General features: G+C 39.4%; 2 protein-coding genes across 5 annotated transcripts; one reads left to right on the forward strand and one right to left on the reverse strand.

Moving 5' to 3' along the window:
• Positions 1-231: 231 nt before the first annotated feature.
• rassf6 (Ras association domain family member 6) lies at positions 232-8,955 on the forward strand. Of its 4 annotated transcripts, none has more exons than XM_075456059.1 (11): positions 232-391; positions 3,392-3,463; positions 4,257-4,335; positions 4,546-4,706; positions 4,851-4,954; positions 6,306-6,505; positions 6,660-6,761; positions 7,015-7,066; positions 7,144-7,262; positions 7,808-7,905; positions 8,179-8,955. In XM_075456059.1, exons 2-11 carry the CDS (start codon positions 3,405-3,407, stop codon positions 8,252-8,254), a joined length of 1,050 nt encoding a protein of 349 aa, XP_075312174.1. In that variant the 5' UTR covers positions 232-391; positions 3,392-3,404; the 3' UTR covers positions 8,255-8,955. The 4 variants fall into 4 exon arrangements, with proteins under 4 accessions (XP_075312174.1, XP_075312173.1, XP_075312176.1 ...); XM_075456058.1 differs by lacking the exon at positions 232-391 and adding an exon at positions 1,646-1,840; XM_075456061.1 differs by lacking the exon at positions 232-391 and adding an exon at positions 1,646-1,840 and having other exon boundaries at positions 4,854-4,954.
• A 1,087-nt stretch (positions 8,956-10,042) lies between these two features.
• Positions 10,043-15,043, reverse strand: LOC142372775 (cystatin-like). Its single transcript, XM_075455745.1, has 4 exons — positions 14,954-15,043; positions 14,633-14,806; positions 12,756-13,036; positions 10,043-11,251 (listed from the first exon to the last, which is right to left on the reverse strand). Exons 2-4 carry the CDS (start codon positions 14,718-14,720, stop codon positions 11,156-11,158), a joined length of 465 nt encoding a protein of 154 aa, XP_075311860.1. The 5' UTR covers positions 14,721-14,806; positions 14,954-15,043; the 3' UTR covers positions 10,043-11,155.
• Positions 15,044-15,749: the final 706 nt, after the last annotated feature.

Genomic DNA, 15,749 nt, shown 5'->3' on the forward strand with positions numbered 1-15,749 from the left:
TTTTAGCAGATGTATTTCAGTTTATAATCAGGACCTCCATCAAGTCCATACTCATATTCTCATGATTGTTGGGAGCTTTTTCATACTTTGCCCGACTGCAAACAACTAATGCTCTGTCATGTGCAGCCTTCTTTCTCTCTTTATACAAGCTTGTACTCTGAAGTCGAGTCATATCTGCTATCGCTCCGCCACTCCCTCTAAACACTGTCTCAACGTGTTCTGCAATAATTAACCAGCTGCTGCGGTGTTGCTACAGGCTCACCTCCTGCCACACGAACTGCACTCTGGACCTTTGAACACAAACACACTCACACGCTAAGCCGCACACAAAACCTTGAACATGGAGTGGATCTGCTTAATTTCTTAGAAGACTGAAAGACAGACTGGACAGGTAGGAGTAAACCTACTTTTGATCATTTTTTTTAGCAAAGGCTTTACCAATTTCGATACACACTTGCCAGCATTCACCGAAGGAACAGTTTTGTTTCACGCCTCAAGACTGAAAAATACTAAAATTTGTCTTGTTTATGTTATATTATAGAATACAGGGGTTTTACAACCTCTTTCAAGCTCTTTCTTGAGCTTGAATGCCTTGAACATAGCCATGAATATAGCATCTCCATTACAAGAAATATTTAGCAGAAAAGGGGCTCCAGACTAAAATGACACTGCAACTGAGGTCAGAATGTGCAAATGAGTGAGAAAGAGTGAGTGTCACTTACAGTACGAGGACAGTTGTATGATGGACAGCCAGAAAGGAGCAGAGACGGGGATAGGGGCTTAAAGTGAAGTACTGGGTGTGTACTGAGGCTTTTCCCCACCGGCAATGTTTTTCAGGATTACAGCAGACAATGTAAAAGCTTGTATTTTACTATTTCCTATTTACTGCAAGCTCTGCTACACCACCAGATAATATTACCACTCCGATACCAAGTGATGTAGATCCACTAGCAGGAAGTAGCCATGTCACACAGTTGTAAAACATATTTACTTTCTTTATATATTTTGCCCTGATTGAACCCCCCCCCCAGGTTGATGTATGTGCTACAGACTGCATATAATAGTTGGACCTAACTAACACGTGCTATCATTGTGCTGGTGGTCCTTCCTGCAATTCCATTATTAAGTAGATATTAGGCCTTCAAGGAACTTTTTCTATTTTGTATTACTCACTTCCTACTACAAACATACCAAACTGGCAGTAGCCGAACAGCGGAGAATTGTTACTGTGACTTTCTATTAATCTGCTGAAGTGCTTCTGTGCTCATGTTGCTCAGTTAAACTGTGATCAGAAGCAGGATTTTGAGGACGGTTCTGGTCCAGTTAGAATCTTACTTCAGTGCGGTGTGGAAACTTGATCCATGCTTAAATAAACTCTGAGAATGGGCTCGCACGAATGATTTAGATACCTTCAGTTTGGCTTTTGACATCGCTGAGATTTGAAGGACACATGTAGACACACACAAGTCTGACCACAGGGCAACCTCAAGGCCAACATGTTGAGGCGCGAAAGAAGAAAACAACAGTTGAAGACTCGCACAGACAAAAAAACGCAGAAATGCCTTTTGCCACTCCTGTGTTTCACCCAGTCCTTTTTTATGCGCTCTCCTGTGCAATGCCACACGTCACACCCTGCATGCTCAGACGCAAACATGCACACCTGGAAGTGCTGCCTGGATTTACCTGCAGTCACGTGAGCCAGTCTAAAGCAGTAGTCAGTATTTAAATGTTGTGGTTTGATGGTGTCGCTCAGCTGATCACCTGTTCCTGGATCACTGTGGGGGGCCAGGTGTTGATTACAATGCTTCTCTGAGAGAATATATTATCTACAGGTGTAAAGGTTAGTAAAACAGTCTTGCATTCGTCCTCCTGAGCAAAGGAGGTTATGAGCATGAGGAAATAATGCTGCTGTTCCTTGTACAATAGTGTGACACGGTAGTACCTTGATTGACTTGTTGCGTTTTCTTTCTGCTATCATGATTCGGGCAGTGTAACTGCAAATGTTTCTCATCTTACCAGCCATATTTGTTTGCTTCTGTCTCACGAGGGTTAATGACGTTGTGTTAATGCACATTTGGGTGCGTTCTGATACCATAACTTTCATATATTTGAACAGACTTAGAGTTCTGAAGTCAATCGAGAACCGGATTGACTCACTGGTTTTAGTTTACAAAAACAGCAGATTACTGCAGGACAGATAAATCTGCACCTAGAGGGCTGCTGATTGTTCTTTTGCTTCACTCTACCATTACATTGTCTTTGTGAGTAGCTGTGGACCACCCGACCGTGTCATGGTTGATGGGCATGTTGCCAGAAAGGAGATACTTTCAGTGCTGGAAATTCAACTACCTATCCACCTTCTAAAATCAGAAATAGGCTCTAAGATTGCTGTAAAATCACCACATACAAGCAAGTCGCCACTCTCTCTACTGGTTCTACTGGAGTGATAACAACTTGGCTTCTTACACAACAAAATGGCTGGTTTGAATGTGGGTTGGATGCTCCAACTCCGCCTTTTTTGTGGTTCATAGCAAGAGGCTACAGCTTTGTATAAAGAGCTGCGCCTTTTGTCGGGTTATTGTTGATTGACCTCCATGTGCAGGAGTCAAGTGTCAGTCAGAAAGAGGAGTGGCGAGGCTGCCGAGATGAAATGCTCAATACCTGAGATATTTCTCACTCGCAGACAAGCTGAGCCAGAGAGAGTCTGAAAGAATGAAAGAAATTGACCAACCAGGATAGCTGCAATTGAGAAAAACAAGCAGAGAGAGAAGCAGAGTGGCTGCTCCAGCGGTGCTGTTCACAGTCACAGACTTCAGCCTCTCTGACCGAAGAATAAACAAATGGCTGGTCCAACGCTGTCATCACTGGTTACTGGGTGGAGTACTGTTATTAAATCTCCTAGAGACAGGCACAAAAAGAAAAAAAGAAAGTGAAAGAGTGAAGGCACAGCTAAAGAGAGAGAGAGAGGGGGATAAATATAACACAAAAACTTCAGAGAGACAGAGAGGCTGGGAAGAGATATTTAAAGCACAGAAAGAAGAAAGAGCTCGAGACAAAGGCGCTGAATCCAGAGGAGAGCTCTGATTTGCCATGTTAGAGGAGGTAATACTTTAATTATCCTGTTATATTTGGAAGGAGTGATGCCGTGTTGGTTGCACAAAAGGGCAGTAGATTTCATTTTCAGCTGCATTCCTCGTTTGGGGTCAACATTTTACAGGTCAAGAGTCTTTATTTAGTAGCACGTACACGAGCAGGGACAGGCACTCTGGATTCAACAATTCGGCAGCCTCTGGTGTTTACCTCCTGACTTGAAGCTCGCCCATTCCCGCTCTCATTTTGTGACCATGTGCAATTACAGGAGATGTTTGCTCTTTTGTCTTCCTCTCTGCAGAAGTTAAACAGAGATGAATGAAGCAGCTTTGCTCCCAGTGATCCAAGCAGGGGACGAAAGGACGCTGTCCAGGTAATTTACTGCGTATGCAGCTGAGCTATGCTATCTTTTGCTTTCAAGCATGCAAAGACATCAGCTATTCGCTGTTGTCTCTGATTAAGGGTGACAGTGTGACCTTCTAAACACACTTATTGCTATTCTGCTAAAATCTTTGGGCACATAAGTGCCCCTACAGATTGGAGAAAACACAATTGTGCCATGTTTTTTTTCCCCAAAAGAGAAAATCCAACCCTTTTTCTGAGCCTGTAGTTCACGCATGCATTGTTGTAGAAGCATCATTCAGCGTTTAAAAGGTAATGGGAAGTTGGACTTTTTGGCTTTTTTCTGTCTGAATCAATATTTTCACATTTTTTATGTTTTTCTTTTACAAAACTGCAGTTTGAGTTTTGATTTTTCTATTTAAGAGAATTTGTTTTATTCAGAGTATGGTCATATCACAAAACACAATTCTGACCCTCCTAAATACTCAGAACTGTTTTTGTTTCAAACTGCTTTTATGTTCACTATTTCTCCAATTCATAATTTAAAAAAAATTTGTCTTCTTTCACTCAGAGTGACAGTAATTGTGACAGAACGCCATATCCACCCACCCAAACTCATGTTTACTCCCATTAGATTTAAGCTCAGATTTTTCTGGTAAAATTTTAAAGTTGGGTGATCCTTTAACCCGCAATATGAACTACAGTAGTTCATCTGTGCCGAGCACAGTATTCTGCCTTTCATTGCTCAAGAATTTGTTTCTGTACGGAAAATGATAATGCTGCAGTGGTCCGTGCAAATTTTATTATACAATTCTTCATTTTAGAGCAAAATTTCTCTCACTACTGAACACCTACAACTGTTTCCTGAAGGACCAGACTCAACTGCACCTGACTTACTCTCAGGTATGAAGAAACTACATTATTTCACATTATTTCTGTGTTGTTTTACATTTATCTACTTTACGTGGGTTTTTTTTGGTTTGTTTGGGTTTTTTTTGTCATCGTTGTTGCTAGTTTAAAGCTGCTAAGAGCGTTGACGTGACCGTGTGATCAATTACAATTACACAGCAATTTCACACCATACAGGTGTCTGTGGGTTTGTCTCTGTAACAGGGGGTTGATGGAGAGGTGATAGTGGAAGGCTTTCTAAATATCTCCTGGGGAGTTCGGCGACCCATCAGGCTGAAAATACAGGATGACAAACAGATGCTTTCCTTCAATCCTCTGATCTCACCTGATCCCACCAGTCCAGTCAGCCCAGTGGGGAACAAAAGGTTTATGTCACTTTTTGAGTCATAGTACCAACGTTAATATGCAATAAATATTTATTTGGAATTGGTGCTGCAAATACCTGGGAATCTCCAGGATGAAAGTCCTATGCATGTATCTATGCATCATTTCCTGTCTCTCTGCCCCAGCAGCAGTATGTCACGATGGGGAGAATACAATGATCTTCACCAGATAGACGAGATGGCAGAGACTGAGGCAGCACAGGAGACAGTGGTCAAAGATCCTCTTCCAGGTTGATTTCAATTCCCTCCTTTAACTTCACAATGTTTTCCAGCAGTGCCGCAATCTAAAAGTTCTGGGGACTTTGCTTCAAAATGTAAAAGTTCAAACTGCAACAAACCTGGAATTTGATCCGAGCCACACACTCTAGGAAAAAAAAAACAAGACATGTTTACAATTGTGTTCCATGGCTTTTACATTTGGGAAACCGAGGTTACTAATCGTTGTCGTGTAGTCTGTGTCCATTCTTGCTGAAACAAGATTTCAACATCTCAAGAGGTTATCGTGGTCAGATTCTCGTCTTTTTGATGTTCGGTGTATTTTCATACATTGGTGTAAGTTGTTTAGAATAATATTTGGCATTGTCCTCTGAAGTAACCATGGACCCCTGAGGGAAGATTTTTTGTTTTATGTTTGCTGATGTCTCTTCAAAATTCCAATATACCTATCAATATACCTTCCCACATCCAAGTCATCCTTGCTATGGGGACCAATGCACGCCTACACCAGAACAGACCTTTTTGCTTTCCACTGAACACACCCTGGATGGTCTGTCCAGTCTTTGGCACATAGAACAGCATTTCTGCACAGAGTTGATAAATGGTTTCCTCCTTCAATAATAGAATTTCAGTTTATATCATTGGATGCAGAAGTGGACTGTGTTGAGCCAATCTGGCAGAACTTATCACCGTGACATCACAGTTTCTCATGCGGTGCCACCTGGGGGCTTAAAGATCATGTGTATCCAACAGTGGTTTCCAGTCTTGGTGTTTGCTTACTAAGGTTTTCCCTGACCCCATGAATCCTTCCACAATATTATGTCATGTAGATGTTGAGTGACCAACATTCTCTGCAATTGTTAGTTCATTTTTTTTTCTTCAAACCGATCCATGACTCTCTGACACTTTGACATAAATTAGTGAGCCGTGACCTATCCTTGCTTGGAAATACTAAGCCTCTGGTGGATGCTCCTTTTATACCCAATCCTGGCACACTTACCTGTCACAAATTAATCTGCTGATCTTGGTATCATGATAGAATGGTGTTGCTGGTGTTAGATTCTAGATTGGTTTAAGTTTATAGTGATGACAAATACAGTGATGTTGTTCAGTGTGGACATTAAAAATCATCTCTTCTGTTTTCCTTTAAATAAAGGTTTAAACTTTTTCTGAAAAAAGGGCTTGCATAAAGATTGTTCCGTGAGCACAAACTCTGATTGTAAAAGATTTATAGACTGTAACCTCGTTTTTACATTTATGGATCCTGTTAAATCTCTCTCTTTAGTCGCACAAACCTGTTTTTATTAGTCACAGGATATGTTGGATATGAGGCATTTTACTTGCGTATGTTTGAACGATCCTAAGGCCCACCTGCTTATGAGACCGCCACCCTGCGCCCTGTGAGGCAGAAGAACCCAGAGTTGGAGGCAGAGTCTAACCTTTTTCGCTGTATGAGCGACGCCTCGTTGGTTAAGAGGAGGAGGGGCCGCGGAAAGTCAGCAGCACAGAGAGAGAAAGAAAGACAGCATCGCTTTTCTATCAATGGACACTTCTATAACTACAAAGTAAGTTACTGCTCAACATATCTCAGGTGACTTCTTGTGTCCTACTTTCTCCTATTCATCCTTTGCAACTTTTTATGCCATCACTCCCCTTTTCAAACAAACCCTCTTCTGTTTCCTCAGTCCATGTGCTCATTATTCTCATTGTATTCTGCAGACCTCCATTTTCACTCCGTCCTTTGGTACTCCAACTAAAGTTCGCATCTCCAGTAAGATGGCCACAAACCAAGTCATTGAACAGCTGCTGAACAAGTTCAAGGTGAATTCATTTTGCAACTAGTGACTGTGACTTGAAAATAGGCACAGATCACATTACATAATGATCATTTTTAACATCATCCATCAGCAAAAACATTAAGGTGCACCCAAATGGACTTTTCAAATCATTTAGTTTTCTTAGAAAACAAAAGTGTGAAGTAATTTGATTGATGAATAGAAATAAAATACCTTAGACCTTCATTAGCAAATCAAAAATAAGGATTTAAAATCAATTTTCTCTGTTTCTCCTGCAGATAGAAAATGATCCCCAGGAGTTTGCGCTCTACTGCGTTCACCAAAGTGGAGGTAGAATTGATCTATTCAATGGGAAATATAAATGATTAAATAAAACGCCAGCTTTACGTAAAATTTGCTTTCTCTAGAGAAGAGGAAGCTGAGTAACAGAGAACTGCCGCTGTGGGAGCGCATACTGCAGGGGCCCTCTGATAACATCATGAAGATATTTTTGATGGACATGCATGAGGAGGAAGTCAGCAATGATGTGAGTTTGCTCACCTCAGTTGTAGACCTAACACTGAAAAAAAGATTCCACCTCTGGATGCTTGTAAAGCATTAAAGCAAACAAAAACGTATTCACAATTGAATGTTGTTGTTTCAGAAGTTGTATCATCATGTGCTCCTGACCCTGTGCTGTCATTTGAAGTCACAGCTTTTTTCCTTGACTCTGCTCCTTGCATCTGAATCTGAGCAGAGGGTCTCTTATTATATGCCTGAGGTCAAGAAACTTATTGTCCCGGTGTCCCTGTCTGAGCCCTGCTCTGCTCTCCATGTTTGTTTCTCTTGATGAAATCTTTACGAAACATTTTCACAAGAGCATCGGTCCTCTCTTAAAGGACTTTATCAAAAAAAAAAAGAAATAATGCTTACACCGTTCTTGTTTCTTGATGTTATGAGGCTCCGGGGTTGCTTTTACCCAGTAAGTCCCTTTACTAAATGAATGAATGTGAATTTAACAGTACCTTTCATGTAAAAGTGTCCCGTGTGTATTTTCTGTTACATATGAATTATTTTCCCTCTTTCCCTCAGGTTGCTCAGTATCTGAACCTGGAGCTTCCGATTCTGGAGCACGTTCTATTGAAGCTCGGAGAGCAGGAGAACCAGGAGATACAAAGGGTCGTCAGCAAGTTAGTATACCATTTACCAGCTGTATTCAATTCTAAAAATCAGATCTTCAGCCATGAAGTAACACTTAACTTCCTTCTGCTGCACAGCTGTCAGACAGATGTGCACACACAAGGTTCACACAAGTGTGTGAAAGTGAAATAACTGCAGTAATATTGTTTGGTCAGGTGATGGCGCCAAGATTCATATCAACTTTAGTTTCTTTGCTTCTTACTTATGTGTGTCTGCATGTGTTTCTGTTTTTCTGTGTGTGTGTGTGTGTGTGTGTGTGTCAGGTACCACCACCAATACAGACTGCTGTCCCAAATGCTGAACTGCAGGGTATCCCCTCACATTGAGACCAGCGTCTGACAACCGCCGAACTGAGTTACTGACGCGCCTGCTTTATGGGGAGAAAAAAAAAGGGTGTGTCAGTGGAACTCTGGATGTTTTCTTTTTTTCACATCTTTAACCTTCCAAAGAAGATTAAATATTTAGGTTCTGATACATGAAAGACAAGACTTTGGAAACACCACGTGACACCGTTATTATCAAGAGATAAAATACACGATGCTCTTTCGAGTCCTGCAAAAGGAGTCAGGTATAGGCTACGTTTTTTTCCTCTTTTTTTTTTTCTGGAAGTACCTTTTCCTACAGAATACAGATCGATGTAAGATGTTGTTGCCAGCATGTTTGATTTATTTAGCTTGTGAATTAAAGGGGACCAGCATGACAACTCTCTTTTTTGTGATCTTTGGGGTTGAGGTGAACTGTGTTCCACAGGATTAGTTAAATGAATGATTATCATAAATTAACTACATCACCATCTTGTATAGTGGGAGTTAAAACCCTAAAATGTAACAGGAAGTCATCATTTAAAAAGTAAAAACACAACTAAGTTTTTTTTTTTATCATTAATATATGATTTGTTATGATTGATTTAATGTTTGACTAATGTATTGATGATTACTTGTCATTTTTCTGTTGGTATGTTACTGTACATAGCTGACTGCCATGAGGGCCACAGTGGAAATAAGTGTGAAATGTGATGAAATATACAGAAGCTTAACTTATGTGAAAGTGTTACCTTAGTGAGTGCAACTGGAAGTCCTCAGTACTCATTGCTTCAGTGATTTTTATACTGTAAGTTGTAAAATTAAAGTAACGTTCATACATGAAAATGCATCATCTTGCTGGTATAACTGATGAGGAAAGAGTTTCTGAAATAGTTTCTGCACGAACAATGACTTTGACAACGATTGTCTAGCTGCAGTAACAGCCGTTTTATTCTCTTTTGGGTTTTTTTCTTACCCAAAATTCCTATTCAAAGCAGTGCACAACATTTTCGTGAGCTAATATGTTTTAGAGGTCAATGTCTAAAAAAGTGAAAGTTTTTTTTTTTTTTTTTAAATGGAACCAGTAACATGCTGTCACACAAATGCACTGAGGTGAAAACTGTACGGTCGTGGTGTGAACAATCAAACATTCCAAATATATGCGTGTTATGTAACCATCAGGATAACAATTTTACTTCTTGTGCCTCCTTAGCGCTTACCGCAGATACTAAATACAACTCAAGTTGTGGGAAAGAAAACGCCTAAGACCATGAATAAGACTTTTGTGTGTCTTATTGACTTTTTTGTAAGTTTGGGTTTGAGAGGGGAAACTGCTTACTAAGTGGAAACACCAGCATGCTGATAGAAAAATAATAATGTAGTGTAGAGTGTTTAGTTGCAAATATCAAATATTTTACAACTGCTTTCCCAGGCGGCTTCATATGAACAAGCAGTGAGTCTGATTTTCCTCTGCCCTAACGAATGGCTGAATGAGAATAAATAGCATCTGCCTATATAATTGTGGACAGGAGTTTTCATGTGAATTCTTCCAAGATGACCAAAGCAACAAAATGGAAAGAAAGTGTTTCTGAAAAGGTCCAGGTTTTCCATACTTTGCATGTGACTTGTGAAAGCTTTGAACCTAAACAAGTCATTTACCTACTTGTTATGTTACAGCTTCAGACTGCCACAGTCTGCTGGTGTAGTACATCAATTAAACAACCTATATTCTGTGAGACTTCCGTTTCTCATCACAAATTCTGAAACATTTTGCCATCTGATGAAAGCAAGAAAAACATGTTGATGAGAGCAGCTTTATTGGGAATTTGACAGCATCGATATACAATTGCTCTTTCATAAAGATGCAATGAGATGGATGTGTTTTAAAAGTCTGGTTTACTGACTCTCCAACTAGACAGAAACACATTGAAAAATTGTATTTTCAGCTGATTCCACCCACTGCTACGCTATGCTAATACAAATTGTTAAGGCTATAAGGCTGTGAAGGACTATTATGTTATAGCCTTACAACCATGGCGTACGCTCTTCATGCAATCCAGTCTTGTGCGGATCGCAAACATCGTGCACTCACCATGAAGCCATTAACGTATGAAAAGGTATACAATATATATGCTGTATATATTATTAGTGCTTACAGCCAAACTTTTAGCATCTACAGATCAAGTTGCCATAGTGAATGCTCCTTGCTGAACTGCACAGCCCCCTCATTGCTGCCTCAAGCTATAATTGTGAATGGTCTTTTAAGCATCTGAAAGAAAATTAAGACAGTTATCCCACTGCAAAGATTAATGAGTGTTAATGATAATGTGCAGTCAGATTAATATCAAAACCCACAGAAATGCATTTACTGGATATAACAAGTAGGAATCTTTACCTGCTGCCAGTTGTACGAAAGGGTAAATGGAATGTATCTGCATATGTTGAAATATCTTAAACTTAATATACTTTTGGATCTATGTGAACATACTTTATCTCCAGGATGTTTTCCACAGGTGTCATCTTTCTTACTAGTTGTCAAGAGAAACAGTGGTCTGGGATGAGAGGCGGATGTTGCAATAAACACATGCACAAGGAAGGAAAAACTGAGTTCTGCAGACCTGACTCTGATCTTGAATGTAAGAAAATATCTTGAATGGTAAAGTACCTTCCGCAGACTCGGTTTCTCCGTTTTAATTTGGAGATACCAAGTTTTCTTATCTCAAGCGCATCATTAAACAAAAACATCAAAAAAAAGAAGGACATCGAGATATCCAATGAAACTATAAGACACAAACAACAGATAACCTCCACATTTCTTCTTCTTCTCTTCTCTTTTCTAAATCAAATCAGGGAAATCAGTTAAATCAGGAGCAAAATGTTAACACTGTATGCCAAGAATGCAAGGAGGTCAGTCGAGGCTGTAAAACTCTGAACCCTACTAAACCTCCGTCAACAGTGGGGTGCACTCGTGACTCTGCAGTCTATTATTCCTTTTCATTGTGTTGAACCACACATTGAAGTGGCAAAACAGTCGCTGGGAAAGAGAGAGAAGGAAAAAAGGATAAAATGATTATATTAGTAACAAACAGGAATTTGTTTCTTAAATCTACGAGGAGATTTGTGTTATTTGGCCTCATGCGCAGCACGATAGGCGAAGTTAACACTCAAGAGACATAACTGGAAAAGTAAACTAGTGCCAAACATTGATAATCAGTTTGTAGTCATTTGTGATCCTGCTAAGTTTCATGTTGATCTGATGATGGACAATAACACTCCTGATACAGACACCTGTCACCTTTTTAAAAACAGGTTGTGTTCATTCACATGTGGGAGAGCAGTGTGTCATGATCTATGAGGTGCATGTTTCATCAATAAACCAGATCCCAATACACTTTTACAACCATCACTTTTACTTAGTCAGTAATGTTACTGTAAAAAAATATTTTTTTTTTTAGGTAAATAAAAGAGGTGAAGAGGAGGAGGCAAAATAAAAGCAAGTTGGGAAAAGCCCAGTCTTTGCTCAAACGTGTTGCTTTTGAATTAAACAGGGTCACCACACTGACGTTAGAGGAGAGGAACTAAAAGTGAAGTATCAATACCATCATCATGATTAAGCCATTAATGAGGTAATACCAATGATTAGTATTGATACTGTTAATAACGGGATCAATCTCCCACCCAATTAGCTGTCCTTAACCAGAGCTCCTGGTTAGGTGCAGATTTATGTTGCATCACATTAGCTTCTGTTCTTGCTTCTGTGAAAGAAGAAGATGTTCATCTATCAGTAGAAAAGTAGCATGGTGATCCTGTTAGTCCCCAATTACAACAGGCAACACTCGGAACTCTGTCCTGTTTGCACAAATTGACAAAGATTTTACATGGATGAGGGAAATGCCACAGCCATGGGTCTAAAGAAAGGTGGCATTGCTTTTTCTGTTCTTTGGGGGAAGACTTGTGCTTTAATTTCCTTGTGCCACCCAAAAGTGGTACCATGTGGCACTGAATGAAGATCATTACTTCCAGCCACTATAAGTTCTAACATTATTTGAACAATACCTGTGGAGCATAAGCAGTTATCAATGACTCGAGCCATTATGCATGTAAAGTAATGGTGGGTGCCATTTTCTATTGCACAATACGGGAAATCACGAAATATGTGACAGAAAATGTGGATTTTGAAAAAGTGAACTTAAAATATTTTTTTTTCTTAACATATTATGGACGAAGTGAGTTTCTGGTACTGTTTGTCATATCAGAATGGATTTTTTTTCCTGTTTATACTATGATACTGCTTCTACATAGTAGACAACATTACGATGGACATCTGAGATGTTCAGATTTGCCCTTCAGGTGGTCTAAGTGCAGCAACTTGCTTTATGTATGTTTATGTATCTGTATCTAAAATCTATATTTAAAGCCGGCGCTATAATTCTGTCCACATTTTGTTGTTAAAATTCAAAATCAGAGTTTTTGGAAAGTGTTGCAATTTGAATGTAACTTTATAGACAGTTATAAGCAGGCAAACAGAATAGATGTACCATTTTCTCCAGATCGCAGCTGATCAGGTCATTGTTTTCATTCTTGAGACAATTGGTTTTTCCCAGGACTGCTGTAATATCGTAGATGAGGTGCTTTTGACATCGAGTGCGAAATGGGGAGTGACTTTCTATCATCATGGCATATACAGATAAACTCTTGGCATCGATAACTGAGACCAGTTTGAATATCTTTCTGGCCCTGGATATAGTGTTGTACATCTTCACAGCGTACTGAGCTGCCTTCATAACATTTGACACCATCTCCCCCTCAAGATTGCCACCTGTGAAGAAAAGAAAGAAAACATGGACTCAAAAATGTATGCCAATGTCCATTTGGTGGGATAGCTGTCATAAGCTTGCACGCCTTGCAGGCATTGTGCATAATTAAAGAACACAGCCTGAATCACTGGAATGTACACATGAAGAAGACACATGAGACACAGGAAACCAGGAAACCTGCCCAGCCTCACCTAAGACTCAGAAACCATAGCAAAACAACACAGCCAAGTATGATCGTGACAGCAGCTCAACAATAACACAAATGCTAAACCTAACATTTCACTAAGATATAAGTGCAATAATACCTTTCCTCCATTTATGAGTGGAATTGCCCTGTATGAGATAATACAGTGGTGTCATATAAGGAAAGAAAACAGTAGTGTAAAATGACTAAGGAAACCCTTGTAAATTCAGTTCACATTTTTTATCATCTCCATTACAGTTTAAGTCCTGCTGGTAATGAATGACCATGTTGAATTTTTTTTTATTTTTTCCATTTTACAGTCCCAGAAACCAACCTCTGTTCTGCCAATTTAAACAGTACGTCAGCAATGATGAATCCATCTGACTCGTGTTTCAGCCCCAGAGGTGAGTCAGAGCAACCAACCAAACTGCAGTAAACAGTCTGTTTGCAGACCATTCAACACACAAATTCTCCTGTAGACATACAGGCACACTTTGTCAGAGCAAAATATCAATGTCCCAATGTGTTCTTATGTTTAAAAGTATACGAGGTTGAATGGGTTTGCTACTCACAGTAGGCTCATTATGTAAGTTTTGTTGCTTGACTTTTTTGCTTAAGTTTGTTATTTGCAGTTTGTAGATAGGATTATTAAATGATAAATAAAAGCTACCTTTCCTTTTTTTTAAAGAGTTGTCTAATTGTCAGACTGTTTTTGTAACTTTAAGTTCATCATTTTTAACTCTTTCTATGGTGTAATGCTCCACAATAAAGTGCCACGCAGACATGTTTTATCGTGCTTAAATTATAGATACCAAGGCCAATTTGCAGTATTTCTACTTTAATTAGTTTGCATGCATTGTGTTTAACTGGTTTCCAAATTGTTATTCCTAATAATTTTTAATAATAAGAAGAAACCTGCCCTTTTCTTATCACACGACCAGTTTGATTTCAGTTTTATCTTACATGAGGTGTGCTCACCCCACATTCAGGCTCTTGTAAAAAAAAATATACATATATATTTTTTTTTTTTTCAGTGAAATGATAACATATTATGGAAAAAAAAAATATATATATATATAAGGTATCGGTTTGATTACATAGATTTCCTGGATCGCATTTTGAATTGTTCTTGGGCAAGACACTGAACAACAAGTTGCCTCCAATGCATCCATCGACGTCACTGTGTGAATGTGTGAGATAGAGATAGAGTGCAACATAGACCTGTTGTATGAGGATGTGTGTCAATGGATGCGAGTGGCTTGTGCTGTAAAATCGCTTTGGGTGGTCAACTAGACAAGAGAAGGGCTATATAAGTACAGTCCATTTATTATTTCTCTCTCTGGAGCATCACTCCACATATCTATACAATACTGTGGTTGATTTTTTTTCTTTCCTTCTACATATCACTACTTACCGCTTCCACTGACTTCCTCCACAAGCTGATCTCCCACACACAGCTGGACAAGTGACAGACATATCAGCGCTGACAACAGGCGAGACATCTCAACTTGAGCTCTTCTGATCTCCAGAAAGGACGTCAGAAAGGTCAAAGTCTTCACTTGTGAGGGACAACCTGCCAGTCACCAAACTGATGTGTCCAGGATAATAATGACAGATGTAAACCAAAGAGAGAGAAACTGAAAACACTTGGAATACATTAGAGGCAAAAAGTGCAAAACTGAGGCATACAGAGCTACATGAAATGAAGGAAAGAAAAGAAGGTACAGATATTTACCTTTTTGCAATCAAAAGTATAAAGTCCCTCCTTGTGAATTTTTAAGCAATAGTTAGCAAAAGTGAGACAAGCAATGATGTTAGGAAGAGAAAGACGGGGGGTTATAAGTTAAAGTGTCTGAAGCCTGCGCACTTTAACTGGAATGTTTTCCCCCTCCTACTGCCTGGCAGTGACGTCTTGGAAGTCTGAGTGTACCGTAAATGCAGATGAATATGCATTTGTCTTGTGTTTTTGCAAATATGTGTTTTTGTGTGTGTTCTGTTGTTCCTGTCCTTTAAGTCTTTTCATGGTTTCTTTTGGTTCTATGTTCTTAGTTTGCTTACTTCATCCAGGCCTGTTTTTGATCAGGTCTTTACTTTTTGCATCCTCATTTTCCCTGTTTGATTCTCAGCTCCATTTCCACACTTGTCTTTTATCCAATCAATCACAGCTGCAAACTATCGGTTCCCAGATAGTTTCTCTTTGCATATATCGCATTGTATTCCGGCTCAGCTGCACTTCTAGTTATAGTTCTTAATAAATCAAGTTTTGTTTTCCTTCAACCTTCTGCCCTACCTGTGTCTACATTCGGGTCCTTCTCATCAACTCCATCATGTCCATTCACATTGAAAATGTTCATTTTGTAATAATAAGAAGCCTCTCCAAACTATTTATGTCCAACCAAATTAATTGTGATCATGCAGACAAGTCAGAGAGGTATCTCTTATTTGCAAAATGGCAGCCTGTGTAGAGGGGGATTCTACAACCTGCCTATTGGGGCACTTGGAATCTAAACTCTTTTCTTTGGGTTCCCAGT

The sequence above is a fragment of the Odontesthes bonariensis genome, chromosome 22, assembly GCF_027942865.1.
Source record: "Odontesthes bonariensis isolate fOdoBon6 chromosome 22, fOdoBon6.hap1, whole genome shotgun sequence".
NCBI classification, from domain to species: Eukaryota; Metazoa; Chordata; class Actinopteri; order Atheriniformes; family Atherinopsidae; genus Odontesthes; species Odontesthes bonariensis.

Coding starts and splice junctions, on each gene's coding strand:
- rassf6 (XM_075456059.1), top strand. CDS start 3,405: ATGAATGAAGCAGCTTTGCTCCCAGTGATCCAAGCAGGGGACGAAAGG. Junction 4,707..4,850: donor AGCCCAGTGGGGAACAAAAG/GTTTATGTCACT, acceptor TCTCTGCCCCAG/CAGCAGTATGTCACGATGGG. Junction 7,263..7,807: donor AGGAGGAAGTCAGCAATGAT/GTGAGTTTGCTC, acceptor TCTTTCCCTCAG/GTTGCTCAGTATCTGAACCT.
- LOC142372775 (XM_075455745.1), bottom strand. CDS start 14,720: ATGTCTCGCCTGTTGTCAGCGCTGATATGTCTGTCACTTGTCCAGCTG. Junction 13,037..14,632: donor GGAGGAAGTCAGTGGAAGCG/GTAAGTAGTGAT, acceptor TTTTCTTCACAG/GTGGCAATCTTGAGGGGGAG. Junction 11,252..12,755: donor GCTGCGATCTGGAGAAAATG/GTACATCTATTC, acceptor TCTCTTTCCCAG/CGACTGTTTTGCCACTTCAA.